This window comes from Palaemon carinicauda, chromosome 11 (assembly GCF_036898095.1).
Source record: "Palaemon carinicauda isolate YSFRI2023 chromosome 11, ASM3689809v2, whole genome shotgun sequence".
Taxonomy (NCBI): domain Eukaryota; kingdom Metazoa; phylum Arthropoda; class Malacostraca; order Decapoda; family Palaemonidae; genus Palaemon; species Palaemon carinicauda.
In genome coordinates this window covers 147,140,694-147,164,016 of record NC_090735.1, presented here as the reverse complement: position 1 = coordinate 147,164,016, position 23,323 = coordinate 147,140,694, and the positions used below count along the sequence as shown (strand labels likewise).

Here is a 23,323-nt window from a genome sequence, read left to right as displayed (position 1 = left end):
ATTAGAGTACTGGTATAAACCAAAAAATGAAGAAATAAGATAAAATCGTTCAAGAAGATACTTCCATTACTATTATTAATATTAGGTTTATGAGTAATGATATTTTGCCGTTTTACTCAAAATTAATTCAATATTTAACTTTTAAAATAGCAAGACGTTTTGTATCAGGAACTCAAATATTTTTTTTTTTTTTTGGTCCAATTTTTCATCATAAATTACTTCGAAAGCTTTTTAGTAATTCCAAAAAAAATGATAACCCGAGGAATACAAATAAAAAATGGTTTAAATGAAAATATATTTATTACTGATATTTTTCAAACAATCTTAACAAGTATTACCATTCTGAATTATGATCATAAAATGCCGCTTTGAAAAGACCAGACTTCGATTTATAAATCAAATGTGATAAAAATAGATATAATACTGTTTAGAGCAATTTTTTTTTATTCATGGAGGTTTCGTTACACCCAGGAAGGTACTAACAAACGTAATTAGCACAAAAACCTCAGAGTAAATCATCCTATGTTTAGTATAAATTGAACACCAATTATTGCACTGATAATAGACTATCACTTCTTTTTAAAAGGGACTGTTATCTGCTCATGAAGTAATAGAAGGAAATGTATTTCCATTGGAAATGATTTTCAAATACAATAATCTAATTTCAATACTTTTAAATATTGTACCTAATAAAATCATGATCATAATTTCACTTGTTTTTTACTCAAACTTTACAAAGAAAGAAAGTGGTTAATCAATTTTGATAAATTGTACTGTTAATTACATTTACCAACTAAAATGATTTTACTGCTCGCACTTTCCCACTTGCATTTGATGTCGTCAATTTCGTTATAGATGAAATACTTCATATTTCTAATTTCCGCTTCGGTCTTGGCTTCCTTGGCTTGTGCAATGGCCTTTGCTAAGCTTTGTTCAATAGAGTCGAAGGTGTCTTTGATCTTGCCGACTCCACTGACAGCATTTGCAATGGATGGTAAGATGGCGTTGACCTCACCTTCCAGGCTGTGAAGATTTCCGTCGAGCTGACTGAAGTGTTGCAACTCCTGTTCGAGTTCTCGGTTTTTGGCTTCGAGGCTGTTGATCTGTTGCTGATGACGATTGATTTCCTGGTTGCGTGATGCAATATGATTGCGGAGATTCTGGATCTGACTATTACCATTAGCAATGAAATTTCTCTTTTCGTTGGCCAGCTGTTCTTCTCTTCGCTTAGCGTCTTTGTAGAACTTATTTCCAATGGTCCATCCGACGACTGGGACAAATCGGAACCACCTTCCGAACCTCCTCTTCTTCTTCACTCTCCTCATGTTATGGTTGATGCGAGCTTCAATTGCCTGGATATCACGCTGAGCCTGTGCGATCTGAGCTTGCAGGGAAGCGATCTGGCTGTTTTCCTGATTGATTCTTGATTTTAAGTTGTTGATGTTTTGCCGGTTGCTGTTGATTTCATTGTTGTTCTTTTGTTTCTCTTGCTGCAGCTTGGTGATTCCGTTTTGAGCGTTGGTGCGATGTCTCTTGAAGGCACCAGCATCCCTGATGAGATTTTCTCTGAAGGTGGTGATCTTAGTATTGGCAGTGTTGGCTTTGCTTTCAATATCCACAGCTCCTGTCTTCACAAACTCTAGATATTTCACTAATTCAGCTAATTCACGTCTTCCCTGAGCAATGTTGTGTTCTTTCATTGTGGTGTTGATTTCTTCTTCTTTGGATCTGATAGCATTTTCCAGATGTGTAATCACTGCCTGAACTTCAGTGGCCTTAATAGCCTCTTTAGCCTCTTTGATGTCTTTTTGCAAAGCATCCACTCTTTCTTCCATGGCTGCTATGTCCTCGTGGTTTTCGAGAAGATTCTTAATGGTGGCCTGATTCTTAAGGAGTTCTTGTTTGAATTTAGGTTCAAAGCCCTGTGCAGCAACGACCACTTGCTTAAGAGAAGCAACAACGTTGTCCCCATTCCTCCAGGGGTGGCAGTGTCCTTGTGCTGTTGAAAGGTCGCCGTTGTACTGGCCAAGGATAGCCTTGAAGCCATGGCGATCAGTGAAGGATGGCACGGCCACAGGGCCTCTCGACTTGATGTTGCTGATGTACTTGTCGACAGCTTCCACTTCGGAACAAGTTTCCTTGGCAGTTTTAGCCAGGTTGTCCACAAGTTCTTTTTTGCATGTGTGTCCCTCTGATCGCTTTGCGCGTATTGAAAAGGACTCTGCTGGAATGTGGCCCACGATGCCTGTAATGAATGTTTATTTGATTGTAAATAGGGTATTAGGGAAAATATTTTTAATGTAATGGTGTTTTACATACATATGATACATCATTTGTATTAAAATAATTAATGTTAGAGGAAAACTAGAAAGTAATTTGTCTCAAGTAATACAAATAAGAATTTTATTTTTTATTTTCTATTTACATCCTATTCTAAAACATATACAACTATATCTGGATCAAAGCAAAAACTAAGTGAATGATTTATGAGCTGACGATGTTTGAAATATTTTGTTATGGATCTTTAAAAGCAGTGAAAGTCAGAGAAGAGAAAGAGATAAACTTTCAGGTTCGAGTAAGTTCACACGTTCAACATGTAAAAGACAGAGAGAGAGAGAGAGAGAGAGAGAGAGAGAGAGAGAGAGAGAGAGAGAGAGAGAGAGAGAGAGAGAGAGAGATAATTATAATTTTAGAGAAAGTGTTAAAATCACTGAAATAGTTTTATAGAAAAGTAAAACATTTAATAGCAACCAAATGTAAAACTCACTGAAAGCAGATGTCATTTGCAACAGGAGAAAAAGGGCAGCCCCAACCGCCTGCATTTTGATGCGCTTCTGTACGGAAAGAAAGAGACACATTAATCTTAGTAATTATTTTTTTCTCAAATTTTAGATCGATTTCATTTCAAAAGCTAAAAAATCAATGGAGAGTTTTGGATGAACTTTAGTAAGAAGAGCCCAATGCTCTCTAGGTATTAACACTTGTTTTTCAACCAAAATGATTATCATTATAAAAATTATTGTTTGCATAAATCTATTACGGTATTAATATCTCTGCTTGAGAGATAATTATTCAGATTATATAAGTTATTTCTATTTTTTTACTTTTAACCAAATCAGCTTCATCTCCAGAATTAATTCTGTCACTTGATACTTGTTTTTGTTAATAGTTGGATGCTCCGCCACTAGATGGCAAGTCTACGTACCATTGCTAAGGATGAAAGCGAGCCTCTACTGGTCTGTCAATGCCTTTCCTTCTCCCTCTTCGCTCGTCTTGCTGCTGCTCGAGGGAAACTGATGCCCAGTGCCTTCTCGGTCATCCTCATATACCAACTAAGAGGAAAGGCCCAAAGGAGTGGGAGATACCCAACATTGCATTACAATAAAAGAAATCTATTTCAATAGACTCCTTAATACTAATATGATTGCCATAACAAAACTTGCAACGTATATTTGTACCGACAACACAACAGTAATATTAGAAAGTTTGTCAGAGTTTAGCGAATTTGTAGTCCTTCAATCCGGACATTATCAAAACACTTCTCTTTATATCACTTGGGTGGAGGCTGGTATGTTTTCCTTCATTATCCTGACCATAACTGGTCAATTTATCATAATCCATGATAAACTCGATATCTCCTTGATAGCCCAATGATAGTATCAGATAATTATTCTCTTGGATGTTACTATGAGACCATGTACTCAGAAAGATATTTTTCTAAATATATTTCCTTTTGATGGTGATATATTAAGCAGCGAAACAGAGATGAGATACAGTAAATAAGTCTATATATCGGTTCGGGTATTCACGATTTTTTTTTTTTTTTAATTTCAACCGTTAGCAAAACACTTTTCAATTATTCCAAGGAGAAGCTATAATCATTCCGACTTCAATACAGTATCCGTTTTTAACAGGGTTCTTGTTTCTCGAGCACTAATAGGAGAAGTATTCTCATATGTCTCAGTGAGCAACACTTCTGAACTGTACAAGATTCCTTATCGTATCGTCCTATTGTAAAACAAGGGCAGTAAGGTCAGTTTTATCTTTTTGTTCATGATACTTTTTATATCATATTTTCGTAGTTCTCCATCTGTTGTCTTTTCAAATTTTTTACTTTATACATTCTCTCCTTTATATTACAGTATTGTGTGGAAGAGAGCTATAGTAACAAGAAACCTCTAATAGTAACTGCGATAGATTTTAGCAAAGCATTTGACTCTGTAAAAAGGGAGGTATTGATAGAAGTTTTAAAAGAATATAAAATTAACACCAAAATCATAAGTGTAATTGCAAATATTTATCAAGGAGATACTACGGGCATTGACTTAGGAGAAGGTATAGAACAAGAAATGGAGGTTACAAGTGGAATTAAACAAGGTTGCACAGGATCAACTTCACTTTTTAAACTGATTACGTATATTGTCATGAAGAAAATAGAAGAGGAAGGAAACGGTTTCAGAAATCAATTAATAAAGATAGAATCATTATTTTTTGCAGATGATGCCTTAATAATTGCACAGGATATACATAATGCTAAGCGTAACATTCAGATATTAGTAGAAACTAGTAAAAAATGTGGGTTGGAAATTAATAAAGAGAAGAGTAATATTATGATTTACAATATGAAAGAAAAGCCAGATAACATAGAGGGAATCAATGTAGTAGAAAGTTTGACATACTTAGGAATAAAGCTAGACAATAGTAGGAATATATTTAAAACTCAGAAAAGGGTAATGATAGAAAAGGCACAAAAATGAGCTAATCTAACATATACAGTTATAGAGAAAAGTTGCAATAAAGTGATGATAGGAAAAACGTTCTGGAAAAGTATTGCTTTACCATCTATTTTGTATGGAACAAATGTTATAAATCTAACAGAAACTGAAATAGAGAAACTACAAAGAATAGAGAATGGGGTATATAGGAAGATTTTAGGTGCCACTAAAAGCACAGCTAATACTGCTCTAAGAGGGGAGATAGGTGCATCTTCTATGAAAGCAAGGGTGATGGATGGGAAGCTGCAGTACTTAAATCGTACCCTGAATGGAAAGAAGGAAATACTGAAAATAATTATCCAGGATATTCAAGAAAAAGAAGGAAGATGGTGGAAACAACCTGTAAAGTATTTGGAAGAATTAAGTTTAGGTATAAGACAAATAAGAAGAATGAACAAGGCAGAAATAAAAACGGAAACCAGAAAGTGGGATACTGAAAAGTGGAAAGAAGAAATAGAAAGTAAAGTGAGCTTAGAAATATATAGAACGTGGAAGAAAGAAATTAAAGAAGAGTTAATTTATGACAATACATTTGCTTCAGTGATATTTTTTAGAGCAAGAACTAATACGTTAAAACTAAATATTATAAATAGACACAATGGAGGGAATGTAAACTGTAATTTTTGTGAAAAAGAGGAGGAAGATTTGATACATTTTTTGTTATTTTGCCAGGAATATAGAAAAGAAAGGAATGAAGTAATTGAGCTACAGCAACCATACGAGGAAGACCCAAAGAAAATAGTGGGATTATTTTTATTTAGTGAAACAAATATAGAAAAGAAAAAAGAAGTATTGAACATAATGTGGAAGAAAAGACAAAACAGTACAAGAAGATAAGCGTTAGAGGCGCCGTTGTAAAGGCTATGCCTCGCCCCAGAACCTGAACCAGAACCTGAACCTGAACCTGGAATTATACCCCTCATCATTTCTTCTTTGATTTACTATGGATATCAAAATCTATTCTTTAGGAAATGAGTTTACAAAACATTCTATTTGTCCACCCCACCCCCTCCATGTTTTTCTCTTATCTTCGAAGACATTGGGTCTTTTTCTTATTTTTCTTATCCTTCAGTATATATATATACATATATATATATATATATATATATATATATATATGTTATATGTCATATATATATATATATATATATATATATATATATATATTTGTATATATATATATATATACATATATATATATATATATATATATATATATATATGTATATATATACAGTATATATATATATATATATATATATATATATATATATGTATATATATATGTATATATATACAGTATATATATATATATATATATATATATGTATATATATATATATATATATATATATATATATATATATATATATATATATATATATATATGACAACCATGCAAACATAATTTACTAATAATATAGGCCCAATTATATTGCAGCGTTAGATTCCCTTTTAACTGACGATATTTCATAGCTTGGATCAAATACCGAATCATTTATCTCAAAGGCTCTCCTTTTTTAAGATGAAATTATGAAATGATAACGCATATGAGATGAAGAAGCCGGATTAATCAAACTAAAATTTTAACAAAATCATTGAAGTATAACGGAATCTTTTTACAGAATTTACTGTACTTAGCTTATTTCCGATTATAAAAACAATCAGCCTCACTTATCGAGATTTTCATTGTTTATTATATGTCATGCATATAATTATTATCATTGATCTTGTTATCATCTAGGGATCATATATCCGTTTCGTTATAGGCATCATTGAAATGAAATAGTTTAGGATACTACTCCCGAATATGCTGGTAGATTCATATTTGGAATAATTTGGAATAACTATTTACGTCCATTATGTTATATAGATTATATGTAATCAAAATAAAGGACCATTTTAGTGATTGATGCATTTCATATTATGTAATTTAGAATATTACGTTCAATTTTCAATCCCAGATTCATTAAGATGACAAAAAATTACAATTATAGAAACAAGCAATTTTCATTCACTATGGCTGACCAACATTAGTCTATTTTCTTTTCATTCATTACCATTGCCTTAAGAATATACTCAAAATTCATAAAGAAAAACGCGCTCCAACAAAACGAGTTAAACGACGCAAAAACAATCTCCACCTAAAATCCCAGGATCAACAGATATCCTGAATGAGAGCATCGTTAAACTCGTGCGTAGGGTATCTCCCATTCCTTTGGGCCTTTCCCCTCAGTTGGTATATAAGGACGACCGAGGAGGCACTGGGCATCAGTCTCCCTGAGTCCCTCAAGCAACAACCACACGAGCAAAGAGGGAAAAGACAAGGCACTGACAGACCAGTAGAGGTTCGCTTTCATCCTCAGCAATGGTACGTTGAGTGCCATCTAGTGGCAGAGCATCGAACACTTAACAAAAACAAGCCTCAAGTGAACAAATTAATTCTGAAGATGAATCTGATTTCGTAAGAAGGGAAAAAATAGAAATGACTCCATCAGAACCTTTCATAATCTAGAATAACTTTAATCTCAAGCAGAGATGTTAATACCGTAAACGATATATTCCAACAAAAAATCTTAAGTTGATAATCAAGTGTTGATATTTAGTGAGCATTGGAATGTTCTTACCAAAGATTATCTAAACCCTTCATTTTGAAATTAAATTTAAACGGTGTTTTAGAGAAAAAAAAACTTTCTTATATTAATGTGTCTCTTTCTTTCCGTACAGAAGCGCATCAAAATGCAGGCGGTTGGGGCTGCCCTTTTTCTCCTACTACAGATGACATCTGCTTTCAGTGAGTATTGAATTTGCTTGTAAATGAAAGTTTTACTTTCATACAAAAATATTTTTGTGATTTTTACACTTCCTCAAAAAGTATAATTCTCTCTCTCTCTCTCTCTCTCTCTCTCTCTCTCTCTCTCTCTCTCTCTCTCTCTCTCTCTCTCTCTCTCTCTCTCTCTCTCTCTCTCTCTTATACGTTGAAGATGTGAACTCACTTGAACCTAAAAATTTATCTATTTTTGCTTATCTAACTTTGACTGATTTTAAGGGTCTATAACCAAAAATATTTCAAATGTTAACATCTTATGATTCAATACCTCTACTCAGGATTTGTTTTGATCCAAAGATAGTTGTAAATCTTAGAAAATAGGATGTGAATAGAAAACATACTTTTTATTGTGATCTAAGTTAATTTCCCTTCAATTCTTATTATTATCATTACTTGAGTATTTACTTCCCTCAGAAAAATTTTACTTTTCTGTTATAGATTTTTAGTATTTGGAATTTTTTGCAGTTAAAATACAGACATTTTAAAAATAGAGAGATTACTTTCTAATTTCCTTGAGAAATATCTTTTAACACATGATATATCTCTATTCTTTTTATAGATAAAAAATCATTACATACTAACACCCTATTTACAATCAAATAATAATTCTTCCTTTTTTATCGCAGGCATCATGGGCCACATTCCAACAGAGTCCTTCTTAATACGCGCAAAGCGTTCGGAAGGACACACATGCAAAAAAGAGCTTGTGGACAACCTGGCTAGAACAGCCAAGGAAACTTGTTCCCAAGTGGAAGCTGTCGACAAGTACATCAGCAACATCAAGTCGAGAGGCCCTGTGGCCGTGCCATCCTTTACTGATCGCCATGGTTTCAAAGCTATCCTTGGCCAGTACAACGGCGACCTTTCAACAGCACAAGGACACTGCCACCCTTGGAGGAATGGAGACAATGTTGTTGCTTCTCTTAAGCAAGTGGTCGTTGCTGCACAGGGCTTTGAACCTAAATTCAAAGAAGAACTCCTTAAGAATCAGGCCACCATTAAGAATCTTCTCGAAAACCACGAGGACATAGCAGCCATGGAAGAAAGAGTCGCTGCTTTGCAAAAAGACATCAAAGAGGCTAGAGAGGCTATTAAGGCCACTGAAGTTCAGGTAGTGATTACACATCTGGAAAATGCTATCAGATCCAAAGAAGAAGAAATCAACACCACAATGAAAGAACACAACATTGCTCAGGGAAGACGTGAATTGGCTGAATTAGTGAAATATCTCGAGTTTGTGAAGACAGGAGCTGTGGATATTGAAAGCAAAGCTAATGCTGCCAATACTAAGATCACCACCTTCAGAGAAAATCTCATCAGGGATGCTGGTGCCTTCAAGAGACATCGCACCAACGCCCAAAACGGAATCACCAAGCTGCAGCAAGAGAAACAAAAGAACAACAATGAAATCAACAGCAACCGGCAAAACATCAACAACTTAAGATCAAGAATCAACCAGGAAAACAGCCAGATCGCTTCCCTGCAATCCCAGATCACTCAGGCTCAGCGTGACATCCAGGCAATTGAAGCTCGCATCAACCATAACATGAGGAGAGTGAAGAAGAAGAGGAGGTTTGGAAGGTGGTTCCGATTTGTCCCAGTCGTCGGATGGACCATTGGAAATAAGTTCTACAAAGACGCTAAGCGAAGAGAAGAACAGCTGGCCAATGAAAAAAGAAATTTCATTGCTAATGGTAATAGTCAGATCCAGAATCTCCGTAACCACATTGCATCACGCAACCAGGAAATCAATCGTCATCAGCAACAGATCAACAGCCTCGAAGCCAAAAACCGAGAACTCGAACAGGAGTTGCAACACTTCAGTCAGCTTGACGGAAATCTTCACAGCCTGGAAGGTGAAGTCAACGCCATCTTACCATCCATTGCAAATGCTGTCAGTGGAGTTGGCAAGATCAAAGACACCTTCGACTCCATTGAACAAAGCTTAGCAAAGGCCATTACACAAGCCAAAGAAGCCAAGACCGAAGCGGAAATTAGAAATATGAAGTACTTCATCTATAACGAAATTGACAGCATCAAATGCAAGTGGGAAAGTGCGAGCAGTAAAATCGTTTTAGTGGGTAAATGTAATTAACAGTAAAACTTATCGACATTAGTTTAGACGTTCTTTCTTTGTGAAGTTTAGGTAAAAAGGGAAAATTATGTTTATGGTTTTATTAAGTACATGAAAATAGTACAATTTGTTAATTGTATTTCAAAATCGCCTATATCCTATGGAAATATATCTTTCAAGTCATACTTTATGTATTTTTGTATCACCGTATATTTTCAAACCCGACATACAAAGAAGTAATAGTCTATTATTATAATGTGCAATAATTGGGGTTGAATTTATACTGAACATTGAAAAAGTTTTCTTGATGTTTTTTGTGATAGGTGAATTATGTTTTTTGTACCTTCCTGAATGCAACGAAAACTTTATGGGTATATATATATACATAACTGTATATTTATCCTCAACAAATTTGATTTGTAAATAGAAGTCTGATCTGTATACAATTTCCTTTCTGTTTTCTTTTTTTCTTTTTTTTTTTCTTTTCTTGGCTTAGAATTTGGAAGGGTAATATTTACTAAGATTGTCTGAAATTTTTTTAGAAATAAATATATTTTTATGTAAGCTATATTTGATTCGTATTCCTAAAGTTATTCTTAATTAGAATTATGAAAAAAGCTTTGAAAGGAGTTTCTAATAAACGATTCGAAAAAAATGGACAAATTCAAAATGGTTTTTCCTTTAAGAAAATGATAAGTTTTTGAGTTTCCAATACAAATTATCTTGTATTTTTATAAGTTGAATATTGGATGAATTTTGAGCTAGTCAACCAAATTTCAATACTCATAAACTGAAGTTTCATAAGAGTAATGAAGGTCTCTTCCTTAATAATATCTCGTTTTCTATTTTTGGCCTTAGCTAGTGACAGAATCATTCTTTTGTAAAATAAGGCGGTACAGAATAAAGAACTTATATATGTTATTGCCAGTCTAACTAAGTACCTGAAACAGGTCAGGAACAGGTGCAAGAAGCAACTTGAGACTGAAAAGCCCAGCGAAGATAATATTTCACCGATTAGCCAATGTTTCTTAGTTCTCCTGATGTACGATTTGCCTTTCGTGGATGATTAATCTGAATATTAGATAGTCATTAAAAATCTTTAATTCAAAGTATTATTTATTCCAACTGCCAGAAACTTAGACATTGCTTATAAGGCTTCTTAGATATCTGAGGTGTTATTGGTATTATTGCAAAAAGCTTCACCTGTTTTCTTCTGTCATTACGAGGATACATTCCTACCTGGATGTGAGCCGCCGTTAGATCTTTATATTGCAAAAGAGATTGATCATCTTTTCCTGACGATGATTCAGAAGAAATATTTCCTCTTGGCTCTACTTCAAGAAGCTAATTCAATAAAAGCCTTCGATAACTATATGCTTGAGTGCGTATGTTGTGTACGGAATGTAAAAACTTCTTCAACGTTTCTTTATCTCTCGTTATTATATGAAATTTAAAGCCATAAATAACTAAAATGATAGATAAAAAAGGATAACATTCAAGACTCATTTATTAAATATGCATGATGAATTACTCACAGACAATGTGTGCGCTCTAACATACATAAGCACCCACTTAAGTACACACACTCATACATACACACACACACACACACACACACATATATATATATATATATATATATATATATATATATATATATATATATACATGAAAAACTTATGAATAAAATATTAAGCCATATTTTGTAAAAGTGGGTGGCTCCAAATATCAACACAGAAGTGACTGCTACATTCATCTTTTGATTGCTAAAACTGATTTATAATTGAAGCTTCTTCCCCATTCTGGATTCTGGATGCATCTAAATAGCGCCATATAAAGGATGGCGAGAAGCATCAGTTTTTTTATTTCACATATGGCAACCAGCTTCACTAATATCCATTGCAGATATTTACCGTCAGCTAAATGCCAAAACGAAAAGCACTTAAATGCAGAGTACATACATACTGAGGGCAGACTAATATTTCATTTTACTTACTAATGTTGAAGAATTATTTTCTTCTCTTCAATTTGGATTTTTCATTTGAGTCTTTTGTTCTAGTGCTACGCTCTTAAGGAAAAGCATGACCTTGTCTGTTTCCTTTGAATGCCTGTACATTTGATAACAATGAACATGAAATCTATATAATGATATCATGATTTATAATGATAATTTTGATTGAAGATAGTAATAATGGTTATAATAATAGTAATGACAACAAGAAATAAGTGTATTACTTCATTTCTATCATTAGTAAAGAAAAAACTTTCCATTGCCATTCTGAAAATGGACACATTCTTTTATATAGTTCTTTTCATCACAAATAATGATTGTCTCATAAAACTCAGTAAACTTTATACCATTTTAGACTGAATGATAATGACAGATTTTAATTCCCGCTAATGTCGGATCGAGAACGTGTACTCCAAGCGATCTCTTCTCCCTCTCTCTCTCTCTCTCTCTCTCTCTCTCTCTCTCTCTCTCTCTCTCTCTCTCTCTCTCTCTCTCTCTCTCTCTCGTATATATATAATAATTTGATAGTTAACTTAGAATGCTAGAACCCTTGCAGTCACTATTTAGTTGACTTATTTTAGCATGATTACGAATATTTGATTATTCTGGGATAGATACTCTGCAACCTTCTCGAAAGCTCACACCTCTATGGGAATCAATTCCAGCATTCAACGATTCCTTGCTAGATCATGTGCAAGTCCCAGAGTTTCACTTTGGGCAAAAATATTTATACATTACAATAGATAGTATAAAAGAATTCTATCGATCTTTGAAATGAAAAAGGCAAGCCAATTGTGAGAGGATTCTTAGAAAATGTCGTTGGATGATTTTCGCATATTTTGTCTAAAGAATTAAAAACAAAGATAGGAAAATTCGCATAGCATTTCAGTTTAGTAACTGTGGGTATTTTTTAAATCTGAGCAAACTTGTCATTTAATAATATATCAAATAGTTGGAAAAATATTTTGGTGGGAAAATAGTATTCCTTGATATATATATATATATACATAAATAAAGTTATCTATATCACACACTTCTTATCTCCCGTTACCATCGTTTCTTTTAATGAATTACCAATGTCTATTCAAGTAAATCTCCTCCATTCTACCCCACTCTACCCCGGCTACAATTTTCTAATTTTCCCTCTTTTCTAGTATCAACTTTTCCTTTGAGTAAAATATGGAATTTTTCACAATCTTTTCTCAGTCTCTGCTGCTTCCTTCCACTGTCACCAACTGAAACTGCGTCGTCAGCTAATGCCAAAATTTCCACATTCCTCCCATACTTCCATCTACTTATCCCAAAAGTTTGCAGAGACAATTGGAACTTGTCCAACTTCAACTGTAATTACCCCATAGATGTATACAACAGTCATATAAGCATAGTGCGATCTAGTTTTAGACCTGCTTCATACAAAGCTATACTCAATTTTTTTCTAATGAGCTGGTTTTGTACTGACTCGCAGCGGTACCCTTTTAGCTCGGAAAAGTTTCCTGCTATCTGATTGGATAGAATTATCTTGTCTAACAAATCAGCGATCAGGAAACTTTTCCGATCTAAAAGGGCACCCTTGCGAGTCGGTGCAAATCTGCCTCACTAAAAAAATTGACTATAGTCAGCCTTAATCATACATATCCTAATATTGGCTTCACCCTTTTATTGAAGATGTTTTGAGGAACTTGAAACGAACACCTTTTTAGACCACACATCACCAACGCTCTTTTACAGTTTATTCAATGTTAGACCTAATGCTGATCTGATGACGAGATGGGGTTATTAGATTGAATGTGAACTTCACTATTGAAGGATAAGGGATTTATTTCAGTAGTCTTTACTTCACTGACCTGAGTCTGAAATAGAAAAACAATTAATCTCAACTAGTGAAATTGTCATTGCACAGTTGTTTTACTTATCTATAAGATATTAAAAGTATATCGTGATAATCCAGAATAATAATAAATTATAATAATCACAGCAATCATAACAATAATGTTAACCGCTCTCATTTTGGAAATATGACGTTATTTTTGCAATATCATTATTGTTTTCATTTCTATTTATGAATATTTTATTATTTTATAATCAAATTTTCATTTTTATTGGTATTATCTATGCACTATTCATATTCAGCAAAGTATAAGGGGACACCTGATTCCCAAATCTTTGTTGCATTTTTTTTTTTTTTTTTTTGAGGTCAATAAAAGATAATCTCCTTTTACCGTGATTGACACAGTGTCTGATTGCATCATGCGGAATAATTTCTACAGGTTCCGGTATTAGTTTCCTTTATTATTATTATTATAATTATCATTATTATTATTATTATTATTATCAAATGCTAAGCTACAACCCTAGTTGGAAAAGCCGGATGCTATAAGCCCAGGGGCTCCAACAGGGAAAATAGCCCAGTAAGGAAAGGAAATAAAGAAAGATAAAATAATTTAAGAATAGTAACAACATTAAAATGAATATTTCCTATATAAACTTTAAAAATTATAACAAAACAAGAGGAAGAGAAACTAGATACAGCAGTGTGCCCGAGTGTACCCTCAAGCAAGAGAACTCTAACCCAAGACAGTGGAATACCATGGTACAGACGCTATGGCACTACCTTAAGACTAGAGAACAATGGTTTGATTTTGGAGTGTCCTTCTCCAAGAAGAGCTGCTTACCATAGCTGTAGAGTCTCTTCTACCCTTACCAAGAGGAAAGTAGCCACTGAAATTAGAGTGCAGTAGTTAACCCCTTGAAAGAAGAAGAATAGTTTGGTAATCTGAGTGTTGTCAGGTGTATGAGGACAGAGGAGAATCTGTAAAGAATAGGCCACACTATTCGGTGTCTGTGTAGGCAAAAGGAAAGAACCGTAACCACAGAGAAGGGTCCTATGTAGTACTGTCTGGCCAGTCAAAGGACCCCAGTTGGAGAAAAAGAATTTTTACAGCATTTACTGTACTTGGCTTATTGCGAATTATAAGAACAATCAACTTCACTTGTTGAAAATTTCATTTTGTTTTATATCACCTATATTATTATTATTATTATTATTATTATTATTATTATTATTATTATTATTATTATTATTATTATTATATAAGGATCTTGCATCACTTTCGTTATAAACATCATCAAAATAGTTTATGTTACTACACACATGGTATATTGGTATTTGAAATAATTTGTACGTTCGTTTGCATAAACTATCTACGTCTATTTTCTATCTTCAAAATAGACGACCATTTAATAGTGATTAACACAATATCATATTGTGTAATTTAGAATAGTACTTTAAGTTTTCAATCTCTGGTTCATTGAAATAAAATAAAACATGACAATTAGGGAAACAATTAACTCTCAACCAAAATTACTGTAAAATATTAGTCTGTTTTCGTTACCATTACCTTAAGAACATGATCAAAATAAATAAAGAAATTCCCGCTCCAACAAAACGGCACAAAACAATTACGACCTAAAATCCCGTTGTCAACAGAGTTCCCTGAATGAGTACGTCGTTAAACTCGTGTAAAGCCAGTTAGGTCAGTTTTATCTTTTCGTTTATGATACTTTTTATACCATATTTTCGTAGTTCTCCAGGTGTCATCTTTTCAAATCTTTTACTTTATACATTCTCTCATGGAATTATACCTCTCATCATTTCTTCTTTAATTTACTATAGATATCAAAATCTATTCTTTAGGAAATGAATTTGCAAAACATTCTATTTGTTCGCTCCACCCCTTCCATCTTTTTCTCGTATCTTCAAAGACATTGAGTCTTTCTTTTTATTTCTCTTATCCCTCAGTATATATATATATATATATATATATATATATATATATATATATATATCATATATATATATAATATATATATATATATATAATATATATATATACATATATATATATATTATATATATATATCTTATATATATATATGAATATATATATATATATATATATATATATATATATATATATATTCATATATATATACATATATATATAATATATATAAATATATATATATACATATATATATTTGTATATATATGATATATATATATATATATTTATATATATATATATATATATATATATATATATATATATATATATACATATAAAAATATATATACATATATATACAGTATATATATATATATATATATATATATATTTGTATATATATGATATATATATATATGTATATATATATATATATATATACATATATATATATATATATATATATATATTTGTATATATATGATATATATGTATACTGTATATATATACAGTATATATATATATATATATATATATATATATATATATATATAAATATATATATATATATATATATATAAATATATATATATATATATATATAGGACAACCATGCAAACATAATTTACTAATAATACAGGCCCATTTATATTCCATCGTTAGATTCCCTTTTAAATGACAATATTTCATTGCTTAGATCAAATACCAAATCATTTATCTCAAAGGCTCTCCTTTTTTAAAATGAAATTTTGAAAGGATAATGCATATCAGATGAAGAAGCCGGATTAATCAAACTAAAATCTTAACAAAATCATTGAAGTATAACGAAATCTTTTTACAGAATTTACTGTACTTAGCTTATTTCCAACTATTAAAACAATCAGCCTCACTTATCGAGATTTTCATTGTTTATTATATGTCATGCATATAATTATTATCATTGTTCTTGCTATCATCTAGGGATCATATATGCGTTTCGTTATAGTCATCATTGAAATGAAATAGTTCAGGATACTACTCCCGAATATGCTGGTAGATTCATATTTGGAATAATTTGGAATAACTATTTACGTCCATTCTGTTATATAGATTATATGTAATCAAAATAGAGGACCATTTTAGTGATGGATGCGTTTCATATTATGTAATTTAGAATATTACACTCAATTTTCAATCCCAGATTCATTAAGATGACGAAAAATTACAATTATGGAAACAAGCAATTCTCATTCGCTATGACTGACCAACATCAGTCTATTTTATTTTCATTCATTACCATTGCCTTAAGAATATACTCAAAATACATAAAGAAAAGCCCCCTCCAACAAAACGAGTTAAACGACGCAAAAACAATCTCCACCTAAAATCCCAGGATCAACATCCTGAATGAGAGCATCGTTAATCTCGTGCGTAGGGTATCTCCCATTCCTTTGGGTCTTTCCCCTCAGTTGGTATATAAGGACGACCGAGGAGGCACTGGGCATCAGTCTCACCGAGTCCCTCGAGCAACAACCACACGAGCAAAGAGGGAAAAGACAAGGCACTGACAGACCAGTAGAGGTTCGCTTTCATCCTCAGCAATGGTACGTTGAGTGCCATCTAGTGGCAGAGCATCGAACCCTTAACAAAAACAAGTCTCAAGTGAACAAATTAATTCTGAGGATGAAGCTGATTTCGTGAGAAGGGAAAAAATAGAAATGACTCCATCAGAACCTTTCATAATCTAGAATAACTTTAATCTCAAGCAGTGATGTTAATACCGTAAACGATATATTTTAAGTTGATAATCAAGTGTTGATATTTAGTGAGCATTGGAATGTTCTTACCAAAGATTATCTAAACCCTCCATTTTGAAATTAAATCTAGACGTAGTTTTAGAGAAAAAAAACTTACTCAGATTAATGTGTCTCTTTCTTTCCGTACAGAAGCGCATCAAAATGCAGGCGGTTGGGGCTGCCCTTTTTCTCCTACTACAGATGACATCTGCTTTCAGTGAGTATTGAATTTGCTTGTAAATGAAAGTTTTACTTTCATAAAAAAATATTTTTGTGATTTCTACACTTCCTCAAAAAGTATAATTCTCTCTCTCTCTCTCTCTCTCTCTCTCTCTCTCTCTCTCTCTCTCTCTCTCTCTCTCTCTCTCTCTCTCTCTCTCTCTCTCTCTCTCTCTCTCTCTCTACACGTTGAAGATGTGAACTCGCTCAAACCTAAAGATTTATCTATTTTGCTTATCTAACTTTGACTGATTTTAAAGGTCTATAACCAAAAATATTTCTAATGTTAACATCTTATGATTCAATAACTCTACTCAGGATTTGTTTTGATCCAAAGATAGTTATAAATTTTAGAAAATAGGATGTGAATAGAAAACATACTTTTATTGTGAACTAAGTTAATTTCCCTTCAATTCTTATTATTATTATTACTTGAGTATTTACTTCCCTCAAAAAAATTATGTTATAGATTTTTAGTATTTGGCATTTTTTTCAGTTAAAAAAAAGACATTTTACAAAGAAACTTTCTAGTTTCTTTGAGCAATATCTTTTAACACATGATATATCTCTATTCTTTTTATAGATAAAAAATCATTACATACTAACACCCTATTTAAAATCAAATTATAATTCTTCCTTTTTTATCGCAGGCATCATGGGCCACATTCCAACAGAGTCGTTCTTAATACGTGCAAAGCGTTCGGAGGGACACACATGCAAACAAGAACTTGTGGACAACCTGGCTAAAACTTCCAAGGAAACTTGTTCCCAAGTGGAAGCTGTCGACAAGTACATCAGCAACATCAAGTCGAGAGGCCCTGTAGCCGTGCCATCCTTCACTGATCGCCATGGTTTCAAAGCTATCCTTGGCCAGTACAACGGCGACCTTTCAACAGCACAAGGACACTGCCACCCCTGGAGGAATGGGGACAACGTTGTTGCTTCTCTTAAGCAAGTGGTCGTTGCTGCACAGGGCTTTGAACCTAAATTCAAAGAAGAACTCCTTAAGAATCAGGCCACCATTAAGAATCTTCTCGAAAACCACGAGGACATAGCAGCCATGGAAGAAAGAGTCGCTGCTTTGCAAAAAGACATCAAAGAGGCTAGAGAGGCTATTAAGGCCACAGAAGTTCAAGCAGTGATTACACATCTGGAAAATGCTATCAGATCCAAAGAAGAAGAAATCAACACCATAATGAGAGAACACAACATTGCTCAGGGAAGACGTGAATTAGCTGAATTAGTGAAATATCTCGAGTTTGTGAAGACAGGAGCTGTGGATATTGAAAGCAAAGCCAACGCTGCCAATACTAAGATCACCACCTTTAGAGAAAATCTCATCAGGGATGCTGGTGCCTTCAAGAGACATCGCACCAACGCCCAAAACGGAATCACCAAGCTGCAGCAAGAGAAACAAAACAACAACAATGAAATCAACAGCAACCGGCAAAACATCAACAACTTAAGATCAAGAATCAATCAGGAAAACAGCCAGATCGCTTCCCTGCAAGCTCAGATCGCTCAGGCTCAGCGTGATATCCAGGCAATTGAAGCTCGCATCAACCATAACATGAGGAGAGTGAAGAAGAAGAGGAGGTTTGGAAGGTGGTTCCGATTTGTCCCAGTCGTTGGATGGACCATTGGAAATAAGTTCTACAAAGACGCTAAGCGAAGAGAAGAACAGCTGGCCAATGAAAAGAGAAATTTCATTGCTAATGGTAATAGTCAGATCCAGAATCTCCGCAATCATATTGCATCACGCAACCAGGAAATCAATCGTCATCAGCAACAGATCAACAACCTCGAAGCCAAAAACCGAGAACTCGAACAGGAGTTGCAACACTTCAGTCAGCTCGACAAAAATCTTCACAGCCTGGAAGGTGAGGTCAACGCTATCTTACCATCCATCGCAAATGCTGTCAGTGGAGTCGGCAAGATCAAAGACACCTTCGACTCTATTGAACAAAGCTTAGCAAAGGCCATTGCACAAGCCAAGGAAGCCAAGACCGAAGCGGAAATTAGAAATATGAAGTATTTCATCTATAACGAAATTGACGACATCAAATGCAAGTGGGAAAGTGCGAGCAGTAAAATCGTTTTAGTTGGTAAATGTAATTAACAGTAAAACTTATCAAAATTAGTTTAGACGTTCTTTGTTTGTGAAGTTTAGGTAAAAAGGGAAAATTATGTTTATGGTTTTATTAAGTACATGAAAATAGTACAATTTGTTAATTGTATATCAAAATCGCCTGTTTCCTATGGAAATATATCTTCCACGTCATACTTTATGTATTTTTGTATCACCGTATCTTTTCAAACCCGATATGCAAAGAAGTAATAGTCTATTATCCTAATATGCAATAATTGTGGTTGAATTTATACTGTACATTGAAAAAGTTTCTTTGATGTTTTTTGTGATAGGTGAATTATGCTTTTTGTACCTACCTGAATGCAACGAAAATTTTTGGGTAAATATACATACTAAACTGTATATTCAATCTTAGCAAATTAGATTTATAAATAGAAGTCTGATCTATACAATTTCCTTTCGATTTTTTTTCTTTTTTTTCTTTTTTTTTTTGGCTTAGAAGTTGGAAGGGTAATATTTGCTAAGATTGTCTGAAATTTTTTTAGAAATAAATATATTTTTATGTAAGCTATATTTGATTCGTATTCCTAAAGTTATTCTTAATTAGAATTATGAAAAAAGCCTTGAAAGGAGTTTCTAATAAACGATTCGAAAAACATTGACAAATTCGAAATGGTTTTACCTTTAAGAAAATTATAAGTTTTTGAGTTTCCAATACAAATTATCTTGTAATTCTATAAGATAAATATTGGATGAATTTTGAGCTTGTCAACAAAATGTCATTACTCATAAACTGCAGGTTCATGAGAATAACGGTCTCTTCCTTAATAATATCTTATTTTCTATTTTTGGTCTTTGCTAGTGACAGAATCATTCTTTTGTAAAATAAGACGGTACAGAATATAGAACTTATATATGTTATTGCCAGTCTAAATAGGTAATTACAACAGGTCAGGAACAGGTGCAAGCAGCAATCTATGAGAATGAAAAGCCCAGTGAAGATGATATTTCACCGATTAGCCAATGTTTCTTAGTTCTCTTGATACATGATTTGCCTTACGTGGATAATATCATTCCTAATGAATATGAATTTTAGACATCCATTATAAATATTTAATTCAAAGATTTATTTATTCCTGCTGCCAGAAACTTTGACATTGCTTATAAGGCTTCTTAGATATCTGAGGTGTTATTGGTCAGCAGCCGTTGGATCTTTATATTGCAAAAGAGATTGATCATCTTTTCCTGACAATGATTCAGAAGATAGATTTCCGCTTGGCTCTACTTCAAGAAGCAATTTTAATAAACGCCTTTGATAACTTAGTGCTTGCTCGAGTGTATGCGTATGAACGTAAAAAAACTTCTCTAACGTTGCTTTATCTATCGTCATAATATCAAATTTAAAGCAATAAATAGCTAATATAATATATATATGTATAAAAGGATACCATTCAAGACTCATTCATTAAATATGCATGATGAATTACTCACAGACAATGTGTGCGCTCTAACATACACAAGCACCCACTTAAGTACACACACATATATATCTATATACCTATCTATCTATCTCTCTATCTATTTATATATATATATATATATATATAGATATATATATATATATATATATATATATATATATATATACATATATATATATATATATATATATATATATATATATATATATATATATATATACATATATATATATAAAACACTTATGAATGAAATATTGAGCCATATTTTGTAAAAGTGGGTGGCTCCAAATAACAATACAGCAGTGATTTCTACATTCATCTTTTGATTACTAAAAGTGATTTATAATCGAGGCTTCTTCCCCGTTCTTGATTCTCGATGCATCTAAATAGCATCATATAAAGGATGGCGAGGAGCATCAGCTTTTTACGTCACATAAGGCAACCAGCTTCACTAATGTCCATTGCAGATATTTACCGTCAGCTAAACGCTAAAAAGAAAAGCTCTCAAATGCATAGTAAGCACATACTAAAGGGCCGATTAATATTTCATTTTACTTACTAATGTTGAAGAATTATTTTCGTCTTTCTAGTTTTGTTATTTCATTTGAGTCTTTTGTTCTGATGCTACGATCTTAAGGAAAACAATGACCTTATCTCTTTCTTGTGAATGCCTGTACATTTGAAAACAATGAACATAAAATCTATATAAAGATATTATGATTTATAATGATAATTTTGATAATAGTAATGATGATAATAGTAATAACAATAAGAAATAAGTATATTACTTCATTTCTATCATTAGTAAAGAAAAACTTTGCATTGTCATTCTGAAAATTGACACATTTTAATGTAGTTCTTTTCATCACAACTGTTGATCGTCTCATAAAACTCAGTAAACTTTATACCGTTTTAGACTGAATGATAATGACAGACTTTAATTCCTGCTAATGTCGGTTCGAGAACGAGTACTCCAAGCGATCTCTCTCTCTCTCTCTCTCTCTCTCTCTCTCTCTCTCTCTCTCTCTCTCTCTCTCTCTCTCTCGTTTATATATAATAATTTGATAGTTGACTTAGAATGCTAAAACCCTTGCAGTCACTATTTAGTTGACATATTTTAGCATGATTACAAATATTTAATTGTTCTGGGATAGATATTCTGCAACCTTCTCGAAAGCTCACACCTCTATGGGAATCAATTCTAGCATTCAACGACTCCTTGTTAGATCATGCGCAAGTCCCACAGTTACACTTGGGCAAATATATCTATACATTACACCAGATAACATAAAAGAATTCAATCGATCTTTAGAATAAAAAAAATGCAAGCCAATTGTGAGAGCATTCTTAGGCATTCATTCTACATTCACCGCTGGAAATTGTCGTTGGATAATTTTCGCATATTTTTATCTGAAGAATTAATAATGAAGATAGGGAAAATTCTCATAGGATTTTAGTTCAGTAACTGTGGATATTTTTGAAGTCTGAGCAAACTTATCATTTAATAATTTATTAAGAAGCTGGAAAAATATTTTGGTGGGAAAATAATTTTCCTTGCGATATTTACATAAATGAAGTATCTATGTCACACACTTCTTATCTCCCGTTATCATCGTTTCTTTTAATGAATTACCAATGTCTATTCAAGTCAATCTCCTCCATTCTTCCCCAATCTATCCTGGCATCCATTTTCTAATTTTCCCGCTTTTCTAATATTAACTTTTTCTTTGAAGAAAATATAGAATTTTTCACAATCTTTTCTCAGTCTCTGCAGCTTCCTACCACTGTCACCAACTGAAACTGCGTCATCAGCTAATAGCAAACTCTCCACATTCCTCCCACATTTCTCTTTACTCATCCCAAACTTTTGCACAGGCAATTGGAACTTATTTAATTTAACTGTAATTACCCCATAGATGTATACAACAGTCAAGTAAGCATAGTGCGATCTAGTTTTAGACCTGCTTCATAAAAAGCTATACGCAATTTTTTTTAATGAGGCAGATTTGCACTGACTCGCAGCGGTGCCCTTTTAGCTCGGAAACGTTTCCTGCTATCTGATTGGATAGAATTATCTTATCTAACCAATCAGCGATCAGGAAACTTTTCCGATCTAAAAGGGCACCCTTGCGAGTCGGTGCAAATCTGCCTCACTAAAAAGAATTGACTATAGTCAGCCTTAATCATACATATCCTAACATTGGCTTCACCCTTTTATTGAAGATGTTTTAAGGAACTTGAAACGAACACCTTTGTATACCACACATCACCAACCCTATCTTTA

At 33.0% G+C, this 23,323-nt stretch overlaps 3 protein-coding genes across 4 annotated transcripts in view; 2 read left to right on the top strand and 1 right to left on the bottom strand.

Annotated features, from left to right (window-relative positions):
• Positions 1-3,362, bottom strand: part of LOC137650297 (uncharacterized) — a 16,004-nt gene extending 12,642 nt beyond the window's left edge. The window contains exons 1-3 of one of the 2 annotated variants that reach the window (XM_068383630.1): positions 3,206-3,362; positions 2,768-2,834; positions 282-2,245 (exon numbers count right to left, since the gene is read on the bottom strand). In XM_068383630.1, the coding sequence (XP_068239731.1) occupies positions 777-2,245; positions 2,768-2,834; positions 3,206-3,208 (1,539 nt within the window). In that variant the 5' untranslated portion in view covers positions 3,209-3,362 and the 3' untranslated portion in view covers positions 282-776. Of the gene's footprint in view, positions 1-281; positions 2,246-2,767; positions 2,835-3,205 lie in introns of those variants that run through there. The other variant, XM_068383631.1, reaches the window with a different exon arrangement.
• A 3,630-nt stretch (positions 3,363-6,992) lies between these two features.
• On the top strand, positions 6,993-10,202 carry LOC137650296 (myosin-4-like). Its single transcript, XM_068383628.1, has 3 exons — positions 6,993-7,146; positions 7,503-7,569; positions 8,232-10,202. The coding sequence occupies exons 1-3, from the start codon at positions 7,144-7,146 to the stop codon at positions 9,698-9,700; spliced, it is 1,539 nt and encodes a 512-aa protein (XP_068239729.1). The 5' UTR covers positions 6,993-7,143; the 3' UTR covers positions 9,701-10,202.
• A 6,707-nt stretch (positions 10,203-16,909) lies between these two features.
• Positions 16,910-19,778, top strand: LOC137650293 (uncharacterized). Its single transcript, XM_068383622.1, has 3 exons — positions 16,910-17,058; positions 17,401-17,467; positions 18,120-19,778. Exons 1-3 carry the CDS (start codon positions 17,056-17,058, stop codon positions 19,586-19,588), a joined length of 1,539 nt encoding a protein of 512 aa, XP_068239723.1. The 5' UTR covers positions 16,910-17,055; the 3' UTR covers positions 19,589-19,778.
• Positions 19,779-23,323: the final 3,545 nt, after the last annotated feature.

Bases quoted from the DNA above. Each gene is read 5' to 3' on its own strand.
- LOC137650293 (XM_068383622.1), top strand. The intron at 17,468-18,119 runs GTGAGTATTGAA...TTTTTATCGCAG, and splicing joins ACAGATGACATCTGCTTTCA to GCATCATGGGCCACATTCCA.
- LOC137650296 (XM_068383628.1), top strand. The intron at 7,570-8,231 runs GTGAGTATTGAA...TTTTTATCGCAG, and splicing joins ACAGATGACATCTGCTTTCA to GCATCATGGGCCACATTCCA.